Source organism: Contarinia nasturtii, unplaced genomic scaffold (assembly GCF_009176525.2).
Source record: "Contarinia nasturtii isolate CC-2019 unplaced genomic scaffold, AAFC_CNas_1.1 Cnas_scaffold_2739, whole genome shotgun sequence".
Classification (NCBI taxonomy): Eukaryota; Metazoa; Arthropoda; class Insecta; order Diptera; family Cecidomyiidae; genus Contarinia; species Contarinia nasturtii.
The window spans coordinates 36-25,926 of record NW_022200056.1 but is presented as its reverse complement, the minus strand read 5'-3'; the positions used below and the strand labels follow the sequence as shown (position 1 = coordinate 25,926).

Genomic DNA, 25,891 nt, shown 5'->3' with positions numbered 1-25,891 from the left:
GTAACTGAAATACACAGCTCGCATATTTACATTCCATTTATGATTAAGCGCTCGGATTAGAACCATTGTGTAATGTGTAATGAAACCAACACGCGTGTGTATACTGTTTTTTTTCTCGTAGCTGATGCTTCCGTGCCCATTTTCATACTCTTGTGTTGACGCCACTCATTTTCACCACGCCACACATACACACACCAACACCGATCCGATTTACGCACAACTCAACGACGATATCTCTTTCTCATTTAAAATGGCATCAGTTTCATAAATCCATAATTAAATGGAACGTTTATAATGAGCACAACAAATATGAAATCTCTGTACACTAAATTGCCTCCACCCTATATCCAAATACCGGATTGAATCTACATCATACAAATTGCATGTCTGATACACCGTACATAAATTATGAAAACACAAAATGCACAAATGGACCAACGAACGATTTTTTTTTTGTTCTCTTCACATTGCCTATACGCATCGAATTCATCGTTCATATGATGCTTTCCAAAATTCGAATTCACTTGGGTATATACGAAAGGTAAACGGAAATGGTGCAGGGAAAATGGCTAATGAAGAGTCAATTTCGGTTTTATGCCAACGAAATTAAACTGGATTTGTACGTAATATTCAACCTCTCTTCGAATGATACAGATACTGATTTGTCTGAAATTGTAAGTAACAGACATGAATAAACCATCACAAAATTCAACTCAAATTCAAACCATTTTTTTTATTCAAAAGCAAAATCTCAAGAACAATCGAAATACAGTTGAAAATGGTTGCGTATTTTTAATGCAGAATGATGATAAATGAATGGAAATGAACATTTTCACCGTCTTACGGACTTCTCTGTTTCACGACCTTTTTTTGTTAAATTTTTACATGTTTGAATTCAATTGATATTTTCACGGAACATTTTTACGTTAATGGTGAATTGAAGAAAGTATTTCAGACTCAAATCAAATTGCATATTTGTTTAGAAAAGTAAAAAGTCTGGAATTATCACCAAATTTTGTTATGAGACTTATTGTTGTTGAGTATTTCCTTCTGATAATGTATTGGACTAAACTGATGGCCCCTTCTTCAGCCCCACTCTGCGTTTATCTGTACTTTCAATGCCAGACGACTTAAAATGACCACCATTTTTCCAGTAACGTAAAATCCTCCATTGAAAAAATTGAAGAAAAAAAATCGATTCAAATGTGAAATTTTTTGTTCAATTTTGATGGAAAATGTAAAAATTCACACTGATTCCGCTGAATTTCAATGATTCGTACCAGAAACACTGAAAATTTCAACAAATGCTAGAAGAATCGCTTTTTTTTGTTCGAGTGTAATGTAAAACTCCGAGTAATCCAGATTTTTTTCATTGAAATTGAAAGAAAACGAATTAAATTCCGAAAAAGGTGCCCTTTCTGAAATAGACAGTTTTGAATCAATTAAAACGAATTAAAACACGAAGAAAAAAATCCGTCTGAACCGTATGGTATGGTGCTCGAAATGAGTATTACAAAAAAAATCAATTCATTCCGTCGTAAAACCCGTTTAGTGCTTAAAACCTTTTTTCTGTGTCTTCAAACGGTAAACACTCGTTTGTCCTATTTTCGATGTGGTTCATCTTGGTGAAATGAAGAAATGTGGTGTAAATTGAATGGTATGAGTCGGCGGTGCGTATTACACAAGCGTATCTCAAGTGTTTTTTTCGAGCTAATTTTTGACAGCTTCACAGCGGAAGACAATGAAAAACGGAATGCACATAAAGAAAAGGATCAGAATGAACAATGCAAGAAAATATTAAAACGATGATGTTTTTATTCACCAACATCAAAAATTCTTCGTGTTGTTTGAAGAGATGAAGAAAAAATGACAGCCGCTCGAACAATGAAACTAGTTTTGATCCCTTTTTCTTCGAGTGTGTTTCTGACCTAATATTATATAATGAGCCATTGAGTTTGAGAGTAATTCACCGACGAGAGGAAGAGAGAGAGAGAGAAATCAATCGTATACATCAAGATTAGCTGTCGGTTCATTGTTTTCAATATTCGACGGATAAACAAAAGCATACAATCGTAGAAATTGCGTCGAGGCCAAAAGATGCTGTTGTTTGGTGCTGCAAAACGATTTGTCGGTTCTTTTGTTACAATCCATTTTTATCGCTAAATGAAATCAAAGAATTTTCGTTTTGTTGCTCGCACAAGTATCTTTTACGATTGCAATTGCACGTTGAGTTTTACCTTGAGCAATTGGAATCTGGGTCGAGCAACAACAACAGAAAAAAAAAACATTGGTGAAATTAGTTCAAATGTTGGGCAATTGTTTTCTTTCTTTGCATCGTTTTTCTTAGGTTTGTTTACCTTTTGCGCATCACTCGAGGGCCAACACTTTTCAACAGATGCAAACAACAACACGACAGACACTACAATGCATCTGCTTCGAATTATCTCTTTTAACTACCCCACGCATAATTAACAACACAATTTCAAATGATTTTGTTTATTTTTTTCCACTTTCCAACGCCATTTCTTTCGTGTCGGAAAAGCACCTTTTTTGGGTTCGTTTTTTATCAATGCAAGAAATGAAATCAGTTTTGTTTTTTTTTTAGCAAACAGTTGTACAATTGAAATATTGTTCATTGAATCTGATTCATAATAAGACGTTCGGCTTTGCTTCTGATACATCACAAATCTAGAACATTTTTTAAGAAAAGCAGACACATAACAAGATTATGCACCATAGAAACGATTTCAGACAAAGTTTATTTTTATATTACAATTTATCGTTGAATGCAATGCAATATGTTGATGGTATGAACAGAGTTCATGAATTTTCAAACATTTTATCTAATATTAAAAATTGTCCGTGAATTTTCAGTAGGAAGTTGTCAAGAAATTGAGGAAATATAAAAATGACAATTATTTTGATGCTTTCATGTGATTTAATTTGGCTCAATTTGAGAAAGACACGAATCGGTAGCCATTTTTTATTTTCGACACAGTTTGGTAATAATATAGAAAACAGTAGATCAAGCTGGAGATGGATTTGAATACTTTGGCACTTTTGAATTAAATTTAACAATGATACATAACTTTGAAGCGGCTCCGTCATATGAACGATGTCCAATTAGCGAGATATTATACCAGTGAACAGTTTTTTTTAAGTTTTTCAGGCGATTATTACAGTCGGGCACCGTTAATTCGAATTTTTTAACTTTTCGAATTCGGGACTTTACTTTTAAATTAAAAACATCAAATTCGATCGACGGACGCAAAATAAAATAGTATTTGGAAAAACCCACAGTTTTTTTTTTTATCAGGGACTGTTTTTGTAAGGAGGTATGGCGAGGAGGAAAATGAGGACTGAGGAGTATTAGATCACTAAGGAGGGAAATGTTTTTAGCCAATTTTTTCGAAGAATACTCCTTATTTTCTTCATTTTCATTCATCTTCAGAAGTCCTTACTTTTATGAAAATTTCCGATTTTTGAGTCGCGGCATCGAAAAGAAACCAAATCTTTAAAAAAAAAATGATTTAAATTAAAATCTTCGAAATCATCATCTATTTTCGTCGGATAACTTTATCTCATGGACAAATTAATATCAATTCGATGTTATTTCTATTTTGATTCACAGTATTCTTGCACAATTTTGCATTATCTGCACTTCAATCGAACTTAATATACCAAAACATTACATCTCATGCACTCATCTCTCGCGTATGAATGAAATCGAGAGTTGTATGACCTTCACTCGAAACACGATGAGTTCAAGTTTGAGCCAAAAAAAAATAATAATCATATATTCCCAAAATAGATTGCCTTTCGATCGGCATATCCGTGTTTCGCAAATGTGCGAATGAATGAAAAGAAGAAGCTATCAATTACCATTGTCGATTGTTCGCATTATGTGCGTTTCTCTTTCTCTTTCGTCGCTCACGAGATTGTATCGTAAACAATTGATGTTTTTGGGCTGGCAAAAACTAGAGTCGTAATTTGATATGGTTGAGATTAAAAGCGCCCAGAAATACAGTAAACGATTCTATTTTTACATTTCTACCGCAGATTTTGTTATCTTACAAAACGATTTCGATTGTAAGCGGTTGTTGTTTCAAGCGTTTTGTTAGAAATCGAATCGAGTCTCACCAGACAGGGATTTACGTCATATTGTTACCATTTTTATCGTACCATCGGCCATTCGATTTGATCAAAATAAAAAAAAACGTTCTATATGCTTAATTGAATGAACAAAGGGCGCCAAAAATCTCGTCAATTTCAAATTACAGCGTAAAAATCCCGAAAAAATGAAGACATGAAGCGAAAATCTGAAAATAATGGTGAAAAATCGTTGTAAATAACGATCTTTTAAGTGAAAGAAGGCTTCAATTATTGACGAATGATGTAAAATGTGTGGGTAAAGCGTTTCAATGGCAAATGAGTGGAAAATTAGATTGTTCCGAAGAAAGACCTCTCGATGAATTTCATTCATTCATTTTCGAGAGGACGTTATTACGCTCGAAAGGAGCGTAACGGAAGAATGCTTTCAAAAAAAAGGAGTGAAAATTTAATTTGTACAAAAAAAACATTTGACTAATTAAAATCACGCACCATTTTCTATTTTCGACGGCTTAAAATGTTTTTAATGGAAAATGTTTTCCCTGTTTTTTTCAATAAACAACAACAAAAGAGACGAATGGCAGTGTATTTGAATGGAATGCAAAATGAGTTTGTCTTGAATAAATGGCGTGACCGTTTTCAAGTGAGTATGTGCACGTGTTGTTGGGGTGGCTGCGGAAGCGACATGAGAGCTGTGATTGAAACGCCTTTCCACTTGTTATAAAAGCCTTTCATTAATGACAAATATGGCAAATGCGCGTCAACCATTTTTTTTTCTTCTTTTCATTCGATTGGAGTCATCGGTTGAAGCACAAGCCCCGGGAAAAATTAATAAAATCGACAATTTCTTTGAAGATTTTAATGGCAGGACAAAAAAAATTCACTCGAAATTGATTTAGATTGTGAAGAGCAGAGAATATAGTGAACCGAGAGGAAATGAGATATAATGAAATAGAGCTAGAAAGAGCGCGCGAAAGTAAGTGATGGGATAGTAAATAATAAAATAACAGATGGAACGCAATAAAATGCAAAGTGAAATGGGAAGTTAGAAATTGTGTTTTCACTTATCGATATAGTTGTCACTGCAATATGAAAAGCCATCTAGGCCAAATGCGTGCCATGTCACATTTAAAATGCAATCTCTCTTTGAACTTTATAATCCTAGCGAGTGATTACGGCGAGCGAAAAAAAATGAGATCGGATTCGAAAAATCAATTTCACTTCAATTGTGAAGCCAACTTTGGTTGCCAGGGGGTGGTGAAAAAAAGACGACAACTTATTTGAATAAAAGGAAAATCATTTCGAATCGCGAGTTATTATTCTGTGTCTGCGAGCAAACTCATTCCTTTTCAATACTTCAATGCAACGAAATTGATCCGCTTGCTTTTTAAGCTACTTTTTTCCCTTTCGATATTAATGAAAACAAATCTCGTCGTTCATTCGTCGGCGATGACGGTGGCTGAAGTTGACATTATGCAACCGATATGGCTGCGTTTTTTTTTTATTATGTATGTCTGCGTTACAGACCCTCGTATTCGCATCAAAACGCATTTCATTTATGTAACCGATAGCTGAAATTATACCTTTTCAGGCACTCTATATATTGTGTATGTCTACTTATGGTCGCCCTTTGTTTTCCCGTCAGCCATTATGACTTCTAAACGTGAGCTCGCAATTACACACGACGACGTACAATAATTTACACAAATCCCCCAATCGCATGCACACAAAACGTGTATTCATTAATAATCAGTCTCTGGAGTACACATACACACGCACACACTTAACATGTGAATACCTCGACCCGATTCATTATACAATATATCAATCAACGCATTCTAAACATGGATGGGATTTCATTTTGCCACACGGTTCATTGCATATATATATGCGTTTGCAACACACGAGACATTCCCTCTCCACTGGCATTGGTGTGCGTTTAATTAAAATCACCAAACGCTACAAAATTAAATGGGCGATTAAGAGGCCATGTCATCCATCCAAATATTGACAACCGAAACCGAATTTTGAACAAACATTTTGAGAATAGGTTACATTGAAAGTATTGGGTGTTGTTGTTGTTGTTGTGCGAATTTTAAAAACACGATGTTTGCAACAATGGTACTATGAGGTAAACGACACAATTTCATCAATGCACACAAAAATCACTTAAATCGCTTTTTATGTCACATCGACGCAGTTTATTTACTGCATTCAGGTTTAAACGAGCAAATTAATTATTGATTTTGAACAATGAAAAGGGAAATTATGATATTTTTTGAAGGGAATTTCACTGTGCTGTCTCTCTTTGCCTCTTTATCTCTTCTTTTCAATCACTCTTTCTTTCATTCTTCTCTCTTTCTCCCTCTCTTCTTCTTCTTCTTCTTCTCTCTCTCTCTCTATCTCTCTCTCTCTCTTAAAATATGAAAAAAGATGAAACTGGCAGAACGAGTAGAGTCATGCCTAAGCTCCATAATTCCAAATCAGTGTTATTACCTTGAAAATGGTCACTTTCGGCAATGTTGATCTACACGTTAAAAAAACCTGCTCTAAAGGACTTCACTATTTTAAAACTCTGTATTTGACTTCAAAAACTTCTAAAAATGTTAATTTTTGTTTGAAAAAATGCGATTTTTCAACAAAAACATTTTTTTTTTTTCAAAGATTGAAGTTTAAACGTGAGTTTAGATACCAAAGTCGTAAACAACGTGTTTGACCGAAAAATAGTAATACTTTCCAAAAGTCAAAGTTCAAATATCTCAAAAATCGAATTTTTCTACATTACTTTCGACGTTTAGTCTTCGAAAATGCCTTCATGTGCTTCAACTCACATTTTTCATAAAATAATTTCCTCAAAGATACGATGACATTATAAAAGAATCGCAAGTTAACAAACTTCCTTTGGTTCAAGTGAATTTAATCGAATTTCCTGGATAAAGTCATTGCACGGTAAGTATATGTGTATGAAGTGCAACATTTAAGTGAAATTCCATTTTGAAGCGGACATTTATTTATTAATAAAATAATAATGATTGTGTTCCTTGTTTGTTGTCTCAATTGATGTTGTTACACACACAACATACGATACGCATTGAATCCCTGCGGCAATGCATTGCTCCAAAAATTGAATGACATTGAAGTTAGTATGGGCAAATTGAATTTTTGCTATGCTTTGTGTGGAAAGGTATGGCTGTCGTCACTGCAAGCGACATTTTCATTGACATGTTATGCTCGGAAAATAATAAGGGATAACAGTGTGTTCGTCATGGAGATATAAACACAAAATCCCAATTTGGACGCGCTGCTATGACAACCTATCAATTACAAAAATACATAAAGCCGGCGCTGACGGCAGTATATAACATCCATCTTGCACGCCGAAATGAAACACGTGAAAATTTGTTCGCAAGTATGCTCACCGAATAATAAACTGACAAAAACATGCAATGCATCATCGAGAATGATTGACTTTGGCGAACACATTTACGGAGAGATTTTACATTGCCCACATTTTTTTTGCTGCTGAAAATTGCTTTTGCCAAGAAAATTGGTTATCAAGAAGAATGTTTTTGTGAGTTGACAGAAATTGGAGGAATTGAGTGAAAATGATGAGACATTGGCGAAAAGTGATTCAAGGTATAGAAAATAGCTTTGTGAGCAAATAAAAAAGATCGGTTTTGCAAGTCAGTTCGATAAAAATGACACGAATAACACTTTTTCCGACGGTCGAAATTTTTTTTTAGTTACGCCCAACTCTCCAGCTTTCAACAAACTCAGATGGGCAACATGTTGTTCTACATTTGTTTGTAGCTGTGAATTATGCGCTTGAAAGTGTGAAAAAAGCGTTGATTTTCATCCAATTTGTGATTATTAAAAAAACCTGAAAAAAAATCTGTTAAAACGAGTAATATGGTAACCAAATCATTTTTAATCGGTTTCGTTTATCAAGTCGCTTCCTATACAAAATAGTAAACACCGACTGCCCACTCACTTTTTGTATAGCAAAACGTCTTGACCGTGTGCGAAACAGATGTTTTCACGATTATACATACACTTATCATATTACCATGCGATGCGAATCATCAGATTAATGACAGATAAAACACAAATCTCTGCTTTATATTTACATTTTACACTCACACACATTTCGAACAACTTTCATTTTTGTCTGTGTTTTTGGAGCTGTTTTCGTAATAGGTAGGTATGCGAATTACGCGTAGAATTTTGAGGCAATACAGATGTTCTTTGAATGAAGTAAATTCGCATCTATCAATCAGGGGATAGTCACTATGAATTTTTCTGAAATTTTCAGTATTTTCGACGAAATTTTCAGTTTAATGGAGCATATTCACAAAAAGGAGGATGCCTGCCACTACTGCTGCTCGATTTGAATCTAAAACTTGCTGAAGCATACTTGAATACTTACTTGCTTCCACGTACGCAGGAGATATGAGTAAAGGAAAGGATGTGATAGATACTTGGATTCACCAAAATGTTTTTTTGTGAATTTAAATTTAATTCACATAATAATACAAAACAATGTTTAATTTCAACCCGGAACTAACTTTGTTCGCTTAAAAATAAATCGAAAAGTGAATGTCTTCTCTTTAGTTTGAAAGATTCCAATTTGATTAGATTGGAATGGAAATAATACAAAATGTGCTTTGATTTAAAAGATCACTCACCGTTAGTAAAAGAGGCCTAAAACTAATCCGAACGAATTTTTTTAAAGATATTTTGCTGTGCAAAATGTGAAACAACTGTTTGAAAGCAAAAACGAAAACAAACTGAGTGAAACGACATAAGATTGTTTACTGGATCAATTAAAAACCAGTTTAACCGACTTGCCTCACCACATCTTTGTTTGTCTACGATCGTTCATTGTACGTATTTTGTCTATGCCGTTGCGACGAATGTCGTCATCAGAGTAAATCACCAATAAAATAGGCGAATTTATGGCTCCACACAAGTCAGAATAAATTACTTTGGTAGAATCAACTTTAATATGGATTCAATGTTTAAATTCATTTTTCGTTCATTTCGTCCATACAAAAAATAACATTCGAAGAGTTTGGAGAAATTTCAACCAAAATTAAGGTACCCCCAATTTTGATTGAAATCTCTTCAAACTTTCAGAATGTTATTTTTTTTTGTGTAAAAAATAGCATGTGCAAAGTTTCACGTCATTAAGCTAGCATACAGGCATGGCTACCATACAAAAATTCAATTTTTTGTGATTTTTTCAACGAACCCCCCAATACATATTTTTGAGTGTTCTACATTAAGTATGACTTTTGGACGAAAAATTGACTCTTTTTCACTCCAGGCATGAAATCTTTTTCCATCAACCAAAGACGCTCAAAATCTAATGATTTCTATTCCTCGGGACCCCCAATCATCCTGTACAGTCAGATTTTAAATAACTTTTTTGAGATAATCGAAGGACAAATTTTACGTACGACGGACAATGTACCACGTGGAACTGACCCAACCATTCTCAAAACGGCCTGATGAACCCGTTCTCTGACCTCAGAAACGTCCAGAAAACATGTTTTTGAGATGTCGTAAATTTTGTCCCATTGCAATACTTTCCCCTTACGTGTGTGCGGAAAAGTAAAAAAAAACCTATGCAAATTTTTACGTCATTAAGGTAGCATACAGGCATGGCCCCCATACAAAAATGCAAATTTTTTGTGATTTTTGTATGAAAAGTGTTTCATACATAATTTTTATGGCAAAATTAACGTCAGACATATTTTTTATAGTATTTTGTTAGAAAATAGAATGCTTCCAAATGTCGTATAAATTGGTTCATCATGAAAGTGTAAAAAAAAATTTGCGAGTACTTCTGCTATTAAATAAAAGAATATTTCGATGCCAAAGTTTGAACATATTTTTTGGTCTCGAACTTTATGCCGCTTGAAAGGCTTGAAAAATCGAACAAATATTATTTTGAACTTGCTTAATAAAATACGCATCTACCACCGTGCGGAAAAGTTCGTCTTACTCCCCTAAGACTCTTTATTCTGAAAACGGTTTTAATTCAGGGAAAAAGTCAAACAAATTATTCATGCGAATCTTTTATTTTACTAACTAAGAATCTGAAGGAGTACCGAGTGGCAAAGGTGGCAAATAGTTTCCGCAAATTGGAAAATTGTCCGGTCGTTGAACCATATCTGATTTTTCGCCTACTTTAATAATGGCCATCATCCCGGTGTTTACGTGGAATTGATCGTGACAGTGGAGAAACCAATAGCCTGACATTAATATAATATACAAGTTATTATTAACTATTATTTGTAAATTAATAATACACATTATTTAATATACCCGGGTTACATGATCTAAATCTTAATCGAACGAATCCTTTATGTGGAACGCTTACGGTGTCCTTGAGTGGTGGTAAATGCTCAGAATTTACGAATGCTGTTTGACCATTTCGATATTGTTCCATGGTTCCCATGTCAAGCACTTGGAATCCGTAGCCATGCAAATGAATCGGATGATATACGGGTACATTTATATTATCTGATTGAAAAAGGAATTAATATGAATGAATAATTTCATCAAATGGCTTCCAGAGTTCTTACGGTGGCCGTCAAACACGAAAAACTCATAGATTTTGCAAAGATCCAGTGGAATTGAATGAATGCAATGGCAAGTATTTTGACTGTCACAGTTTGATGGTAAATGGTCAGCATTACAATAGTCAAGAGAAGAATCGTCTTGAGTTAGTACCGGTACCGGTGGATGCGTGCTCGAGATATTATTTATCATTGATACCGAAAACGAGTCATTAAAAGCTAAATATTTAGGGAAAATCGATTGGAGTAATCGGTGAAGTTAATTTATGTTATTGAAGATGCTTACCTGCCAATCGTTTTGTATCATAATCGACTCGTAATTCAAATTCAAAGCGTTTTTCGATTTCTTCATGCCTTAAGTTTTCCGCAGATGCATTTGGTTTCGGCTTTTGGTGTAAAGCAGTAATGCATATGCTACTCGAATTTGAGTCGGCGCAATTCATTTCCGGATGATTCAAGTACTGGAAAGGAACAGATACAATATTGTTTTCACTTGTAAGGGTTCGATTCTCGATAAACTCACAGATGCCGTTGGATCTTCTAGAGATTTATAGGTTGGTCTTTCAATTAATGGTTCTCGATCTCTATGGTGTGCTGTATAATTATTCAAATTATCCACGGAAATGATTCTAGCAAATTCTTGAAGTTGTAAGTCTAATGTTAAACAATATCCAAGTGCACGTACTCGGATTAAAGTCTCTTCTGCAAAAAAAAAAGATTTTTTTTAAATAAAAAACCAAATCGATTCGTAAAAGTCTAAACTCACTCGTAAATGAATCGTTTGTTGCTTCCATAACAACATCATATCGTTCACCTGAATGGGAAACCACACGATCCACAACGACTGGATCAATCGAATAACCGTCTGTCGCTATCACCGTCAATCGATGATTTTCAATCTAAAATTATCATTTTAAATCAGAATAGAGCTACAATTAACAGCTGCTGCAAAGTCTAAATTAAAAATACTAACACTGAATTCAAATGGGCAATTGTGTGATGCAGTATTGTCAATGCGGAAAACATGCCGTTTGCCTCTTTCAACATAAAACACTTCCATTGGTGCAAATGTAAAATTTCCGGTTTCTCTATCCATAAAACTTCCTCGTCCATTTATTAGAATACTTTCTGTTTTCATTCTATAAGCTCGGCGTCCTGGCATATTTTCTTCGGCCAAAAAATTATTCCAATCAGACAATAAAATCGAGTGTTCAGCTCTATCGTAATCGTAATATTCTGCATTCGGATCATTTTGTTGGCGAACATTTAATGCACCAAAAATGCCATTGCTTCTATGAAGACCGGAATGTGCGTGATAGTAATGTGTGCCAGATTCGCGTACATGGAAATCATAGCGAAATGTATTTCCCGAAGCAATTGGACACTGTGTTACCATTGGCACACCATCCATCCAGGGTGTTTCCTTTTGATGAATTCCATGCCAATGAATTGTCAATTCGGATCCGTGCAAACGATTTTCTACGTCGATTATAAGACGATCATTTTTGCAAACATTGATTGGTGTTCCGGGCAATTGACGATTTACTGTCATCATATTACGTTCAACACCATTTGCCGTTACGCAACCGACATTGAAACAATCGTCTAGTTTGCCATTCACACACTCGCAACTCATTGTTTCATAGACTTCCACCTTAAAGTGGAAATAACAAATTTTAGGTGTTCCATCACATTTGCGATAACAACTCCGGCCATTTTCGATCATTGGATTAGCTGAGAGCAAATAACAAATATAAAATATGTTACTATGATTGGACAGCAAAAAATCGTGCTTACATACCCTGGTCGAATTTTCGATGTAGTCCATTTTTACTATTAGTTGTGTTGATTGTAATCGACGATGGAATGTAACATAGCAAAACGATTATGAGAATATGCCAGTCTCTTATGAGGTACTGCATCTTTACTATTTTTCGATTTATTTGGAACAAATTAAATTAAATTAGATTAAAAAAATTAGTTAATAGAAAAACTCAAGTTTCCAATATTCGATTTATCGGACAATTTTTTATCAAAAATTAAACTGAACATCTATCTGCTTGAAGGAAGAACTTGATATTAAAATATAAATTTATCGAATGTTCACATTTTAAACTAAAGACATGAATGTTGAACTTTTTTAACTGGTTTTTTCTTACAGTTCTTTTACTTTTCCGCACACACCTAGTGTGTTAGGTAAAGTATTGGAATCGGCCGAAAAATTAACATCCCTCAAAAACATGTTTTCTGGGTGTTTTTGAGGTCAGGGAACACGAATCAGTCGTTTTTTCGATGTCCGAATGTATGTGCGTACGCTGTACGCGTAAATTTGTTAACACGTTAACTTTCAACCAAGAAAAGTAATTCAAAATCATACTTCACAGGATCCCGAGGAATAGAAACCATTAGGTTTTGAGCGACTTTAGTTGATAGAGTGAAGTGTCATGTCTGGTTGTCTATCGTGTGCTTCAAAAAATATTTCAAGTTGTTATGTGTTTTAAATTCAATCTTTGTTTGCTTATTCACACTGTAGAAACAATTTTTAAATTAATTTATTTTGTATTATAATAAACTTTAATAATTTCTATCATCTTTGAAGCATAGATGCAAAGCATAGAAGCAAATTTCTTTAAATTTGGTGAGATTATTTATTTTGACAAGGTACTGGTAGCGAATTTCGAAAATTATTTTTGTTTGTAGTAATTTAATCATCGTGAAAGCGTGTGAATCTTATTTTCTGGCCAAAATAATTTCACCAAATTTAAAGAAATTTTAACGCGAATAAAGGGTACCAGCGGTACCTCCATACAAAAATCCAAGTTTTTGGTGACTTTTGTATGAAAAAAGTATCGAATATTATTTGTATCGCAAAACTAACGTCATATTCGGATTCATCGTGCCAGAAAATCCCCCAGAACATATTTTTACAACGGAGCAAGACATTTTTTGTGAATTTTAAAAGTTGTCAAAATTCATCAAAATTCGAAAAAAAAAATGTAAATCGCCTAGGCCTGGTGTGGTGTGAAAATTCAATTTTTTTCAAATTCGTTACCATAATCGTGTTGCTATGACCATTCTCAAGAGATTATGAGGGTACTCTTTTTGATTATCAAAAAAGGAGTCAAAATTGAACCACTCTATGGCTAGTCTCTGTTGACACGTAACATAAAAATAAGCACACGCGTGAATAACCCAATTTAACAAAAACAAATACAACAAAAGATGTGAATTAATACTTTTCTGTAAATTAAAGTTGTGCCGAATGGTATAGCTGCAAGGTTGTTACCATTAAAATAAAAATGTTTTTAAATTTTTCTATACGAATCCAAAAAAGATAATGTAATTAAAGTATCAAATTTGCATCGAATAATATTATTTTTTTCTTACTTTCAAGAAATTTTTACAAATTTTTTTCGTTTTTTTTATCGACGCATTTTTGACAGCCAATTTTCCCAATTTTGACAAGCAAACGCTCCATTTTTGACAGCCAATTCCTCATTTTTGGAGATAATTTTTCCATTTTTGTCAGCCATTTAGCATGTTTGACACAAGTTAAATTAAGGAATGTTTCGATTCCAAAGTTTGAACATATTTTTTGGACTCGAACTTTACGCCGCTTGAAAGGCTTGAAAAATCGAATAAATATTATTTTGAACTAACTTTATAGAATACGCATCCACCATCGTGCGGAAAAGTTCGTCTTACTCCTGTAAGACTCTTTCTTTAAACTACGTTCACATGTTGTATTTCAAATGTGCTGACGAAGGCAAACAACGATAGTGAAATAACACAAATGGCGAAAAAACTGATTTTTTATGTTTGTATGAGTCTAGCCAGTAGTATCATTATTATGTCTATTATCACTATTATGTCTAGTATCATTTTTTATAAAAGGTGGCAAAACAGGTGATGTAAAATGTCAATCTGAGATTCGTCAGCTAGATCATTTTGTTAGGTTGTCAAACTTGAGTTTGAGAAACTGCAAGTTATCCGCTATCTAAATAACCACATAACTATTAACAATTAGATTATCCCAAAATAAATAAAGAGGCTTACGTACGCAAGCTGACTTTTCCGCATGGAACCGAAATTTTGGGAATAAACTGAAATTATGTTCTATGTATGGTTGCAGTAACTTAAATTACCGTGAAAACTTGTGAATATTATTTTCTTATCAAAATAAATAATCACATCAAGTTTAAAGAAATTTCGATCAAACAAAGTGCCTGTTCAAAGTGTCACATCATTACGGTACCACAAAGGCAAGTCTTTCATACAAAAATGAAATTTTTTGTGGATTTTTGTATGAAAAGTCTGTGAAAAGTTGATTGCATCTTAAAACAAACATAAGATTCGGGTTTCCCGTGCCAAAAACACATTCTTTCAGCGTTCAAATTGAAAGAATATCATTTTAAGGCATTTTTCTCATAAGTGCCTCTTCAGAGTCTAAGTTTTACATCGATCAATCAATGTCATTGAAAATTTGACCAGATCTATTCCTCGTAATGCCCAATCATCCCGTAAAGTCAGATTTTGAATTTCATGTCTGAGCACGAAACCATCGTGTCACCAAAATGGTTGAAAAATGGTCAAAAAAGTAAAATGTATGGATAATTTGGGTACTCTATTCGGACCAAAAAAAATTACACCGGTCGACAGATATTGCTCAAAAACTAATCAGCACGTCTCCTGGTAGTCCCAAATCATCCTGCAAAGTCAGAATTTGAATTGACTGAGTTTTTGGAAAAAGATTTATCGAGTTAACAAATTTTGGCAACACGCCACAGGACAAAGGACACAGGGCACAGGACACATCACACATCACACACAGCGACGCACATTAATATGCCCCAAAATCATCTCCAATCGTGTTTTCTACATTAAATATGCATAGAAAACATGTTTTGGGATGACTCAAATTTTTTGGCCTAATACAATACCTTTCCTACAGTAGGTGTGCGGAAAAGTAAAAATGAGTGAATACTGAATAGAAACACTCAAATTTCCCACATTCGATTTATAGAAGAAATTTATCAAAAATTAAACTGGACATCTATCTGCTTGAAGGAAGAACTTGATACTAGATTAGATTTCATTTATTCAGTTTGTTCGGTTCTGGTTTTTTCGGTTTATTACTTTTCCGTTCATCCACTGTGTGCAGTATTGTAATCACCTCAAAATTTTGAAATCGCAAAAAAATCATTTTTCTACAAATTTGAAAAAACCGAATCTGAGTCAGACGTTAATTTTGAGATAAAATCACAATGAAAATTTACTACATAACTTCACCTTTGGAGAAATTTCAATCACAAAAATCTCCTCATACAAAAATCTCGATTTTCGGTTCAAAAATGAAAATTTTGTATGGGAGTTCCCCTCAATTTGTATTGAAATTTCTTCAAATTTTCAAAATGTTGAACTTGGTAGCTATTGAAATATTTTGGAAAATGAATATTCGTTCGTTAAAGAAATTTGGAGACAGTGTGGAAAAGTTAAACTCACGGATGTAAGTTCCTTCTTATTTTTTCGTCTACAACTATTTTTAAATCCAACACATCTCGATTTATTATATTTTTACGAATCAAATTGTAAACCGCTAAAATGGTTTTCATCTTAGCTTCTCTTTTTCGTTAAAATGAGAAATTCGCACACATGCGTGCAAAAATCTATTTTTAAATCTCACAAACCAATTCTCTTAATATAAAAAAAGATAATGCCCATCTTAATTCCGTACCAAAATTGAAATATTTTTGGATTTGACGTTATTGTTTATTTATTCACGTTGATAGAGCGCTTCACATATTTTATTTTAATTCCATTGAGCGTCGTCCACCAAATATAAAATCATTGTCACCATAAAAGTACTATTCATAAATTCAGCGACTGTCCACATTCTAAACTGACACGGATGTTGAACTTTTTCAAATGGTTTTTTTCGGACGCTTTTTTTTCGCATAGAAAAAGAAAAAATCTAATTTTTATTATAATCTTGAATAATTTGGAGATTGAGATTCTTTTGTTTAATCCTTCTATTTCAATATGTTGAATATGCCAAGATTGTTCAATTTATTCAAAGAATTTTAAATTTTTAAATTGCGTGTTGTATTTCAAATAGGCTGACGAAAGCGAAACCACACAAATGGCAAAAAACGTGGATTTTTTATGTTTGTATGAATCGAGCCATTGTATTATCAGCATTTAAAAAAGGTGACATGAAACAAATCTTTTAAATATAATCCCAAATAATTTGGAGATTGAGATTCTTTTCTTCATTTCTTCTATTTTAATATGCTAAATATGCCATCGTTGTTAGATCTATTCTACGAATTTAATTCATTTTTAAACTACGTTCACACAAAGAAAGTGAAACCACACAAAAGGCGAAAAACTGGATTTTTTTATAATTCAACACCAGAATAATTTAAACGCAAACCATCATATCACACCATTGTATTATCATGATTTATAAAATGTGAATAATAAGTTATTATGAATAACACAATAGGTAAAATAACGGAAATATCATAAAAAATAGATTAAATGTAATATCTTCCATTCATGTGAGCATCGATGGCAATTAAATAGATATGAACGCTACAGGCGGATTTGATAGAAAAATTCTATACATGGAGTTCAAAACTTACATGGGCATTAATTTTTACACATTTCAAAGAAATTTGATTAGAAATGTGTAGCAAAAACCGAAGAAGATAATAGAAAAAAATTGCGTAAAGAAACAACTCTCGAAAAAAAGGTTCAGTTACCTTGAGGCAACAATACAAAATTGCAAAGTCGGTCTTTTGTTTGAACAGCTTTAATGCGCCTATTGCAAGGCATTTAACTTGAGTAGTATCTATTCACATCAATTTCAAATTGCAATCGTCACTAGAGGCTCTTTCATTCAATTCATAATGGAGAGCAAAAATCTCCTGAACCATCATTTTATCCGGCATGTAAATTCCCGTCTAAATTCTCATGAATAGAACGTAACGATTTAATCAAAAGACTCATTACTTGTCATTGAAACGGCGAAAGTATTCTGATGAAGAAAAAAAACCTAATAATCGTCACAATGTAAGCATTTTTCATAAAATACACGAAAGAATGGCTGACAAAATCCCCGGTAGGGGATCACGTTAATTTTTCCATCTTGCAGTGTTGCATATTTTTTTCTCGTCGATACAAAAAAATTCACGAGATGTGTTTATTCAGATGTGCAAAAGTTGTCGTCTGTTGTGTTGGGGTGGCCGTGCTATTTACCGAGAAAAGCAAAAAAACCGACACAGACACACACAGGGAGCGAAATGGTTGTTATTTATTTACGCGATCGATATTTTTTTCTCTCTACATTTTATTTGTTGGATCCACTGTAAAATGTGGATAAATAGCATCCACTTTTGTGAACGGAAGATACAGCAAATTTTAATTTCCAAACATCTCTCTCTCTCTCGCTTTCTCTGGCCCGTTTAAGCTCATGATGACACATTCACCGTTTAAAATACGCACACGTACAAAACAGCGTTGACAAACACATGCGATGCAAAAGACGAAGGCGCAAAAAAAGCGAGAGAAGAAAAAGAAACCCTCGAGCCGACGATACTTTGTGTAAATATTAAGTCCCTCCCATGTAGAAGTGTACGATTAAAAGCAGCAGCCGAGCGTCACTGCCAGATGTTTGTCGCTCTTTCTCTCTCTCCCTCGTCTTGTATGTGTATGTATGTATGTGTTTACGTGTGATCTCCTAAAGCTGACATATTCTAAGGGTGATTACATTTTCTAGCATTATATTTTTTTTGTTCGTTCATTTTTGTCGTCCTTCTTTTGCTACTGTTCGCAAGTTTTTATTTTCGTCGCTGTGTTGTTGTTGTTTCGGCGACGATACACTGAGGGTTGGATGGTTCGGCTGTGACACACACACACATACCTTTTAATCATGGTTGTTTGTGCATTGGTTCGTTGCCATCAACGACGACACAAACACACATTCATTCGTCCGCGAATTGCGGCGACAAAAAACCCCTCGTACACACACACATACAGATAGAGAGACACACAAAAGCGGTGAAAATCTCAAATAATGTCGCATATCCTACGGATTTGATGACACTCAACTTCAATGTGAATATAAGTAAATAAGGCCGTCACTCGCTTTTTTCGCTTCTATTTCGCATCCATATTTCTTTTTTTTTCGTTGTTGTCATCATTCATGTTGCGCCACAGTTACGCACTCCAAACTTCAGCTTTTGATAGAAAAGGTTTTTAATATCCGATGTTGTGCGCGGGCAAAAAGAAAATAATTAAAAACACGAAACGAATTGACAGCGAGAAAAAAAACGCAAAAGAAATTCCAGCTCCTGTTTTTAAAATAGAAAAAAATCGAGAGATGAAGAGAAAAATGCCAACGACATCGAGAACTAAGCAAATATTTTCATCATCTTTCGACACAAAGCCTCAACTACTTTTCTCTGTGCATATAACAATTTAAATTCATGTCAACGGTTTCATTTTCAATTCCATTTTTTTTCTGTTCGCAAACCGTTTTTCCAACATTTTTTTGTGCCTCCACAGATTCGAATGAAGCGAAAACAAAAGACCATGAAGTCGTCTCAAGCAGTTCTCTCTCTGTTGCATTGTACGGAAATGTGAATGATTTTTCTTCGGCAATCCAATGTTGCGGCAAACAATGCAGATTTTTATGATGACGACGACAAGAGAGTTCTCGATCTTCTTTTTTTTTTCAATTAGTCGCCCAAGATCTATTTTCACTTCGCTAAACAGCCAATTTGATTTTTTTTTTGTTCGCCATTGTATGTGTGTTTGATAATAAGTAGAAAAAAGTCGACACAAACTCGAACACAAAGTCACAGGTAATGACTCGCACACGGCCACACCATCATCATTCAAACTTTTCCATCCGCGGAAACAAAAAAAATGCAGCCCTTTGTTTTCGGGTTTAAAAAAAACCATCAGCCAATGCTCTGGCGTTTTTCATTCATTCGGTGTACGCTTTGTTTTGTTTACAAAGCACTTGACAATTTTAATTAGTACCGCTCAAAGTGGGAGAATCGGAGACTTTTCGCACTCGAAAAAAATGTATTACTTTTGACTTACATACTCGCATCGGGTTTTTTGGTAATGTCGACCGATGGAGAAAAATGGCTCGCTCAGTGGATTTTGTTTCAAAATACAACTTTTTCGATGAGTGGGAAACATTACAATTTCATGGCATTCAAAATATGCGTAAATTAACGTACACCAAGTGATAACAATGTTAAATGAAATGCTCGCTTTTTTGATGAATCATTTTCATTTCGAAGAAGTTTTTTTTCAAGCTTTGCGCATTAATTAGAATTTTGAAGGTAGACTCAATTAAACAGCGGTATGTTATCTTACACATCTATGTTACACGGTCGAACCGAAATAGCCGTCGATTTTTTTAAGGAAAAATTTATTTTCACGGGATTTTTATTTCGAAGAAAAATAACTTTCTTTTTTTGTGCGTGTAATTTACAGGGAATGCCGAAAACGGCACACTTTATATCGATTCAATTTTTGTTGTTTATTTTCAGCTACACCAATTTTGTAGAAGACGTTATATATTTGATTTGTTTCCCTATCGCATTTCAGCTGTATATATATAAGTGCCGTTCGACGCACTTGAAGATTCAGGAAAGGTTAAAAACATCGGTCATTTTTCGTACATCAATTATGGTGGATTTTTGTGTATCAAAATTGATGTGAAATTCAACCTTGAATTTTCTGAAAAAGAGACTTGGAAATGAATAAAAAGTCAATATTTCTTGCGAAATTGTTCTTCCTTAACGCAATCAATTACTTTTCCATTTCCGCAGACACGGCTCTTGGAATTTTTTCGCAGAATATCAAGTTATTAAAAGTAATAGAGGAAGAAGTCATAGTACCAATTGAACAATAGCCGCGCATGATAAAGTTATATATACTTGAATAAACTTTTATGTTTTATCTAATAAATGGAATCTGTTTCATACAATTTTCATGGACTTGGGAATTGTAATGACGTTAATGTAACAGCAGAGGGTTACTGTACTAATAATGAGATATCATGTATTTGCTACCTTAAATGGGCGAACAAAGAAAAGGAAATATTTATTATTTTTCTAAAAAAAATCTTTTGACGTAAGGCGGTAGTAAAATCATGTAGCTTGATTAGTTTTGCACTTTTGAATTCAATTTACACTCTAAAGACGTCGCCGTTTTAATATTTTGCCGTGTGAAATCACTAGCCAACATTTTTTCAAGTGAAATTATTTAAGAATTTAAGTAAGTCCTTTAATATGTCGATTTTTAGCGTCAAGATTGGATTGCAGGGTCAAGTCAAATTCAGTATCAAATTCAATAAAATATGAAATTAATGAAAATATGCGATATTTTTCCTTTCATTTTTATTTTTTCCTTTCATTTTAATTTCATCGCAATAGTTTGACTTATGACGAAAAAACATGACCAAAAATGGTTTGTTTTTAAAAAGTCTAGGTATTTATTTCGAAGAAAAATTACTATTTTTACAATTTTCCCAAATTTTGAGCCCTTACAGTTACCTTATCTCTTCAGTCTGTGTTTCTTAATCATTTTAAACTTATTAATTTATTTTTATTTAATTGAAAATTTTGAAAAATACCACACACCGAAAGGTATAATCGGTCTTTAATTGATTGCTGTTGTTATTGTTTGAACATTTTAGTCAGAGAGGATTGCTAAAACATTTACTTTCTTTTATTTTGACCTCATTCATCTACAAAAAATGAAAAAAAAATAAAATTGAAAGTTGAGTTAAAAAAATGAAAATTGGTGTGAATTGTTTTGAATGAATTTGATTCATGAAGAAATCGCAGAAAAAACCCATTTATAGTAAATCAATAAATTCCAGACACTGAATTGGTTTATCTTTTCCATGTTGGCGATTGGCCGTTGATTTAGCATTGAATATTGATTCCAATTGAAGCAATAACCGTTTTCATTTGGCTCATTCAATATGCTGACTTTACATCAAAAATCGATCGTACACAAAAAATCATCAAATTATTCAATGTTAACTTTTTGAAATAGCCTCATTTTATTTCAATGTTTTTCATCAAATAAAACTTGCCAACGGGTCAGTCATCATCGATTTTATTTGAATCTCAACATTTATTCGTAGTTTCAATGAACTTCGTAGTTAACAGTGATTGAACCTACTTTCAAATGAAGTCAAAAACTATACAGCTTATGTACTATATAATTTGAATGCCATTTACTTCTCTCGTCCATTTGATTTACATAGGGATGAGGGGTAAATTAAAGCAGTGCAATAAAAATACAGAAAGAACCAATGTTGGTTGAGCACTTCCCCTCTGCAGAACTTGCAAGAAAGTTCAATTGTTCTTCATACTTACAACAGATGGCACTAGGTCCATCGTTGTTCCCCTCTTCAGCATAAGTTCTATTCATATCACAACAATTGATCACTTGAAGACCGATTCCCCACTTTAACTAATTTAATTGGTTCTATTTAATTCAAATACAAGATACGTCAAATGATGAGTCATTTATTCAATTGATAAGATTCATTGTCATTTTTGATTTGATTCGATAAATTAATTTGGAAGAAATATGAAATTAGTGGTCACTGCCAAGATCGGGGAAATTCGCACGTCACTTTTTCATTTCATAGTTCAAAAGTCCCGTTTTTACGCATTCGGGAGGAAAAGGTGTTTAGAGAATTTAGAGAGGCGTTTAGAGAATTATCGAAATTGACAACAAATTGAACAGTAATTTAGATAAAATAAATTGTTTTTTTATGAACTTCTCATTTTTACTGCGTCGATCTCTGCTTGAGTTTGGACACAAACCCGAAAAAATATGCCAATCAAGCAAAAATGATTCTGATAAATTGATTGAAAGTAAATTATCTAAACTCAAACGATCATTTACAAGCTCATAAAATTGATTACCAATGGAATTCGAGCGCATTAGTGCATCACGATGCATAACCGAGTAAACTTTACCCACATTTAAACTGCAATCATATTAATTGCATTGACAACAATTCAAAATGTGGATTCCAGATTTGATATGGCTTATATTTATTATAGATCGATTTGACCCCGACTGACATTTGGGTCATTACCAGCAATGATCTCAGCAATTCAACAATAAGGTTTGTGGGACAAGTTCGAGTTTTCACTGAATTCGCCCAAATGGTATTGGCCAGATTTGTCTACTGATCGAAATAGTCATTGGTATGCTAATAAATCATAATTTATGACGATAATCGAAAATGTGATAACTTAATCAAATTTAAGTGAATGTTAATCATTCACACAACGTGTGTTCAAAAGGGCATAAATATTCCAAACCAATATCGCTGGAATGTTATTTTGATAAATAAAACTAACACATAATAAATCATGAGATCTTTTTGAGTCACTTCCGTTACATCAAATTGTTTTTACAGTATTTGTCACAGGACTTAAGTGTGTGACACATTTTATGCAAGTTCATTCAGTCTATGAATCATCAGATCGACTGCAAAAATGATACTCTATTGTTTTTCATTGAAGAATCTTAATTGCACCCACAAATTGTTGTGTACAAACACTCTGACCTATTCGAATTAAGTATGTTTCATCATCATGTTGTTATTGAGTTCGCGCTTTAAGTCACCGTATTACAGTAATTTGACTATGTGTCTTAATTAAGAGCGCTTTGCAGTGAAGCAATGCATTTAATTAAACACTTGATATGGAACTTTGTTGATGAAACAGTTTTTTAAACGTTTTTATAAATGCACTTGGTGTGATTCATGATACGTTGTTTTTTTTTATTCAATTATCATTTTCACGCATTTATTCACATATTTTTGGATTAAAGAGCGAATGGAGATTTTTAAACGACTCTAATCGTGTTTTCTTTATGAAATATGCATAGAAAACAAGTTTTGGGTCACTTAATTTTTTGGCCTTATACAATACCTTTCTCACACTAGGTGTGCGGCAAAGTAAAATAAATATTTTTTGTTCAAGTAGCTCTTGGGCTGTAAGTGGCTTATGTATTAAAAGATATTTCTACGTACCATTTCATTTCATAAGCATTCTCTGATAAGGGATATGCCACAATGATATCCAAATTATCGCAAATTATTTTAATCTTTAACACAGAATTTCAAATTAAACAGAGAAATATCCGTGTACGCAGTGTGTGCGAATCATTTGTGTTGATAACACGCAAAAATGACGACAAAATCAGCAGAAAAATATGTCATTTTTGACACAGATATGGGCGTCGATGATGGATGGGCACTGCAAATGATTTTAAAAGCGGAAAAATATCTTGAACATATAAAAGTGCTTGCAATAACACTCGTTAACGGAAATACAACGGTTGAAAATTCAATTAAAAATGCATATCGCATTTTAGATGGCCTCGATCGCACTGATGTAAGCCAATATTTATTCAATTGTCATATAATTCATCATAATTACAACACATTTTTTGTTATAGATTCCAATTTACAAAGGAGCAACCGAAGCACTCATCCCATGTGAATTAAAAGTTGGCACATTCCACGGTGCAAATGGATTTGGTGATTATGAGTTTTGGCATCCGGACATTTATCCAAGCGATCCAAATACGCTGACTCAACAAAAACATGCTGTTGAAATCATCAGAGATTTGATTCTATCGGTAAATTATTCCTTTTTACTTGCTGTAATGGGTAATTTAAATATTATCGTTTTCAGCATCCGCAAAAAGTCACACTCGTTTGTCTTGGTCCATTGACTAATGTTGCATTGGCAGCCAAAATCTATCCGGAAATCAAAGAGAAGTTGGGCGAATTGTACATAATGGGTGGAAATTTCAAAGGTGAAGATCATTGATCGGTTTTTTTTGTTTGTTTCGTTTGAAATGTATGAGTTTTTTTAGGAATAGGAAACGAAACATCGTGTGCTGAATTTAATTTTTACATGGATCCCGAAGCGGCACACATTGTTTTGGACACGTTTAAATGCCCGATCACCATTCTACCTTGGGAAGCTTGCCGTCCGGACAGCATTCATATATCTCTGGTACGTTTATTTTTAACGAAAGAATTTCAATTCATTTTTATAATTATGCCTTCTCAACATGACTGAACACGTGGGATTACTATATCTTTCAGGAGTGGAGCTTCGCAACCTTTGCAAATCTTGAGTGCAAAAATATACAATTGCTACATAAAATTCGAAGAAATCCATCGCATTTTTCGGCATGTGATGCATTTTTGGTGGCAGCTTTTTTGTTTTCGGAGGTGTGTGTACGGGAAAAACAACAATATCACGTTACCGTTGAACTGCACGGGTTTAACACTCGTGGTCAAATGATCTTGGATCACAAACGTCGAAAGGACGCTAATGTGACAATCATTGAAGCATTGAACGAAGATGAAGTAAAGAAAGCGTTTCAATTGGCTGTTAAACCTTAAAGGCATGACACTGTAATTAGAAGAATGAAGATCACATTGCAAAAAAGTTCTTCTTACTACTCTAAAAAAAATTCCATGTTTTTACAATAGGAATTTTCCAACTTCAAGAGTTCTTTGAACTTTTAAGCTACAATTTATTTACGATGTCAATTTTACATTACAATGAGTAACCAAATTTGAGATTTTATATTGCAAATAAAACGTCCATATTTGTGATAAAAGATTGGAAAACAGATGAATTCACATTTTAATGTTAATATTGTTTTATAGCTAAATAAAGTGCTGTTGCTGAGAAGCCTACCTTTTTTATCTTATCTATTTGATGCTAGGGGAGTCTCTCACTTTTCTCAAGCATGAATATTTCAAGACAAGATCGATATTATCGAATAAGTAAGATTACAAACGATATTTTCAATGAAAGCCGATAAAAGCAGTTTAGAGCAATATTTGTCGATTTTTGATGGATATTTCAATGCCAACTTAACCTGCTATACCGACTTGTCATGTTGATGAAGTACTAGATTAAGCTATTAAAATTTTCTGCCTATTTTTCTCAACAACTAAAAAATACGATATACTTTATCAAAATAATTATTATTTTTTGCAAAATAAATTCAAGTTCTTTTACATTTTGTGGGATTGGTGTTCAAAATATTCGCGAATAGTTGAATCAAAATGCTAGTCAAAAAATAATATGAATAATATAACCTCACTTTAT

The 25,891-nt window shown here is 33.5% G+C and overlaps 3 protein-coding genes across 5 annotated transcripts in view; 1 reads left to right on the top strand and 2 right to left on the bottom strand.

The window, feature by feature from the left end:
• LOC116348986 (spermine oxidase-like) overlaps positions 1–8,892 on the bottom strand; it is a 30,037-nt gene extending 21,145 nt beyond the window's left edge. The window contains exon 1 of one of the 2 annotated variants that reach the window (XM_031780232.1): positions 8,796–8,892. The gene's annotated coding sequence lies outside the window, so the exon portion shown is untranslated. Of the gene's footprint in view, positions 1–8,536; positions 8,666–8,795 lie in introns of those variants that run through there. The other variant, XM_031780233.1, reaches the window with a different exon arrangement.
• Positions 8,893–10,095: 1,203 nt separating this feature from the next.
• On the bottom strand, positions 10,096–12,726 carry LOC116348993 (laccase-2-like). Of its 2 annotated transcripts, XM_031780242.1 has the most exons (9): positions 12,496–12,726; positions 11,668–12,428; positions 11,461–11,593; positions 11,218–11,396; positions 10,981–11,155; positions 10,701–10,913; positions 10,441–10,638; positions 10,224–10,367; positions 10,096–10,136 (listed from the first exon to the last, which is right to left on the bottom strand). In XM_031780242.1, exons 1-9 carry the CDS (start codon positions 12,614–12,616, stop codon positions 10,132–10,134), a joined length of 1,929 nt encoding a protein of 642 aa, XP_031636102.1. In that variant the 5' UTR covers positions 12,617–12,726; the 3' UTR covers positions 10,096–10,131. The 2 variants fall into 2 exon arrangements, with proteins under 2 accessions (XP_031636102.1, XP_031636101.1); XM_031780241.1 differs by lacking the exon at positions 10,096–10,136 and having other exon boundaries at positions 10,184–10,367.
• An 11,192-nt stretch (positions 12,727–23,918) lies between these two features.
• LOC116348996 (inosine-uridine preferring nucleoside hydrolase-like) lies at positions 23,919–25,408 on the top strand. The gene is made up of 5 exons (XM_031780245.1): positions 23,919–24,148; positions 24,213–24,395; positions 24,452–24,575; positions 24,636–24,778; positions 24,871–25,408. The coding sequence occupies exons 1-5, from the start codon at positions 23,942–23,944 to the stop codon at positions 25,171–25,173; spliced, it is 960 nt and encodes a 319-aa protein (XP_031636105.1). The 5' UTR covers positions 23,919–23,941; the 3' UTR covers positions 25,174–25,408.
• Positions 25,409–25,891: the final 483 nt, after the last annotated feature.

Bases quoted from the DNA above. Each gene is read 5' to 3' on its own strand.
- LOC116348993 (XM_031780241.1), bottom strand. From the start codon at position 12,616: ATGCAGTACCTCATAAGAGACTGGCATATTCTCATAATCGTTTTGCTA. The intron at 11,594-11,667 runs GTTAGTATTTTT...TGATAATTTTAG, and splicing joins ATTGCCCATTTGAATTCAGT to ATTGAAAATCATCGATTGAC. The intron at 11,397-11,460 runs GTGAGTTTAGAC...TTTTTTTTGCAG, and splicing joins AACAAACGATTCATTTACGA to AAGAGACTTTAATCCGAGTA.
- LOC116348996 (XM_031780245.1), top strand. From the start codon at position 23,942: ATGACGACAAAATCAGCAGAAAAATATGTCATTTTTGACACAGATATG. The intron at 24,576-24,635 runs GTGAAGATCATT...GAGTTTTTTTAG, and splicing joins AATGGGTGGAAATTTCAAAG to GAATAGGAAACGAAACATCG. The intron at 24,779-24,870 runs GTACGTTTATTT...TATATCTTTCAG, and splicing joins ACAGCATTCATATATCTCTG to GAGTGGAGCTTCGCAACCTT.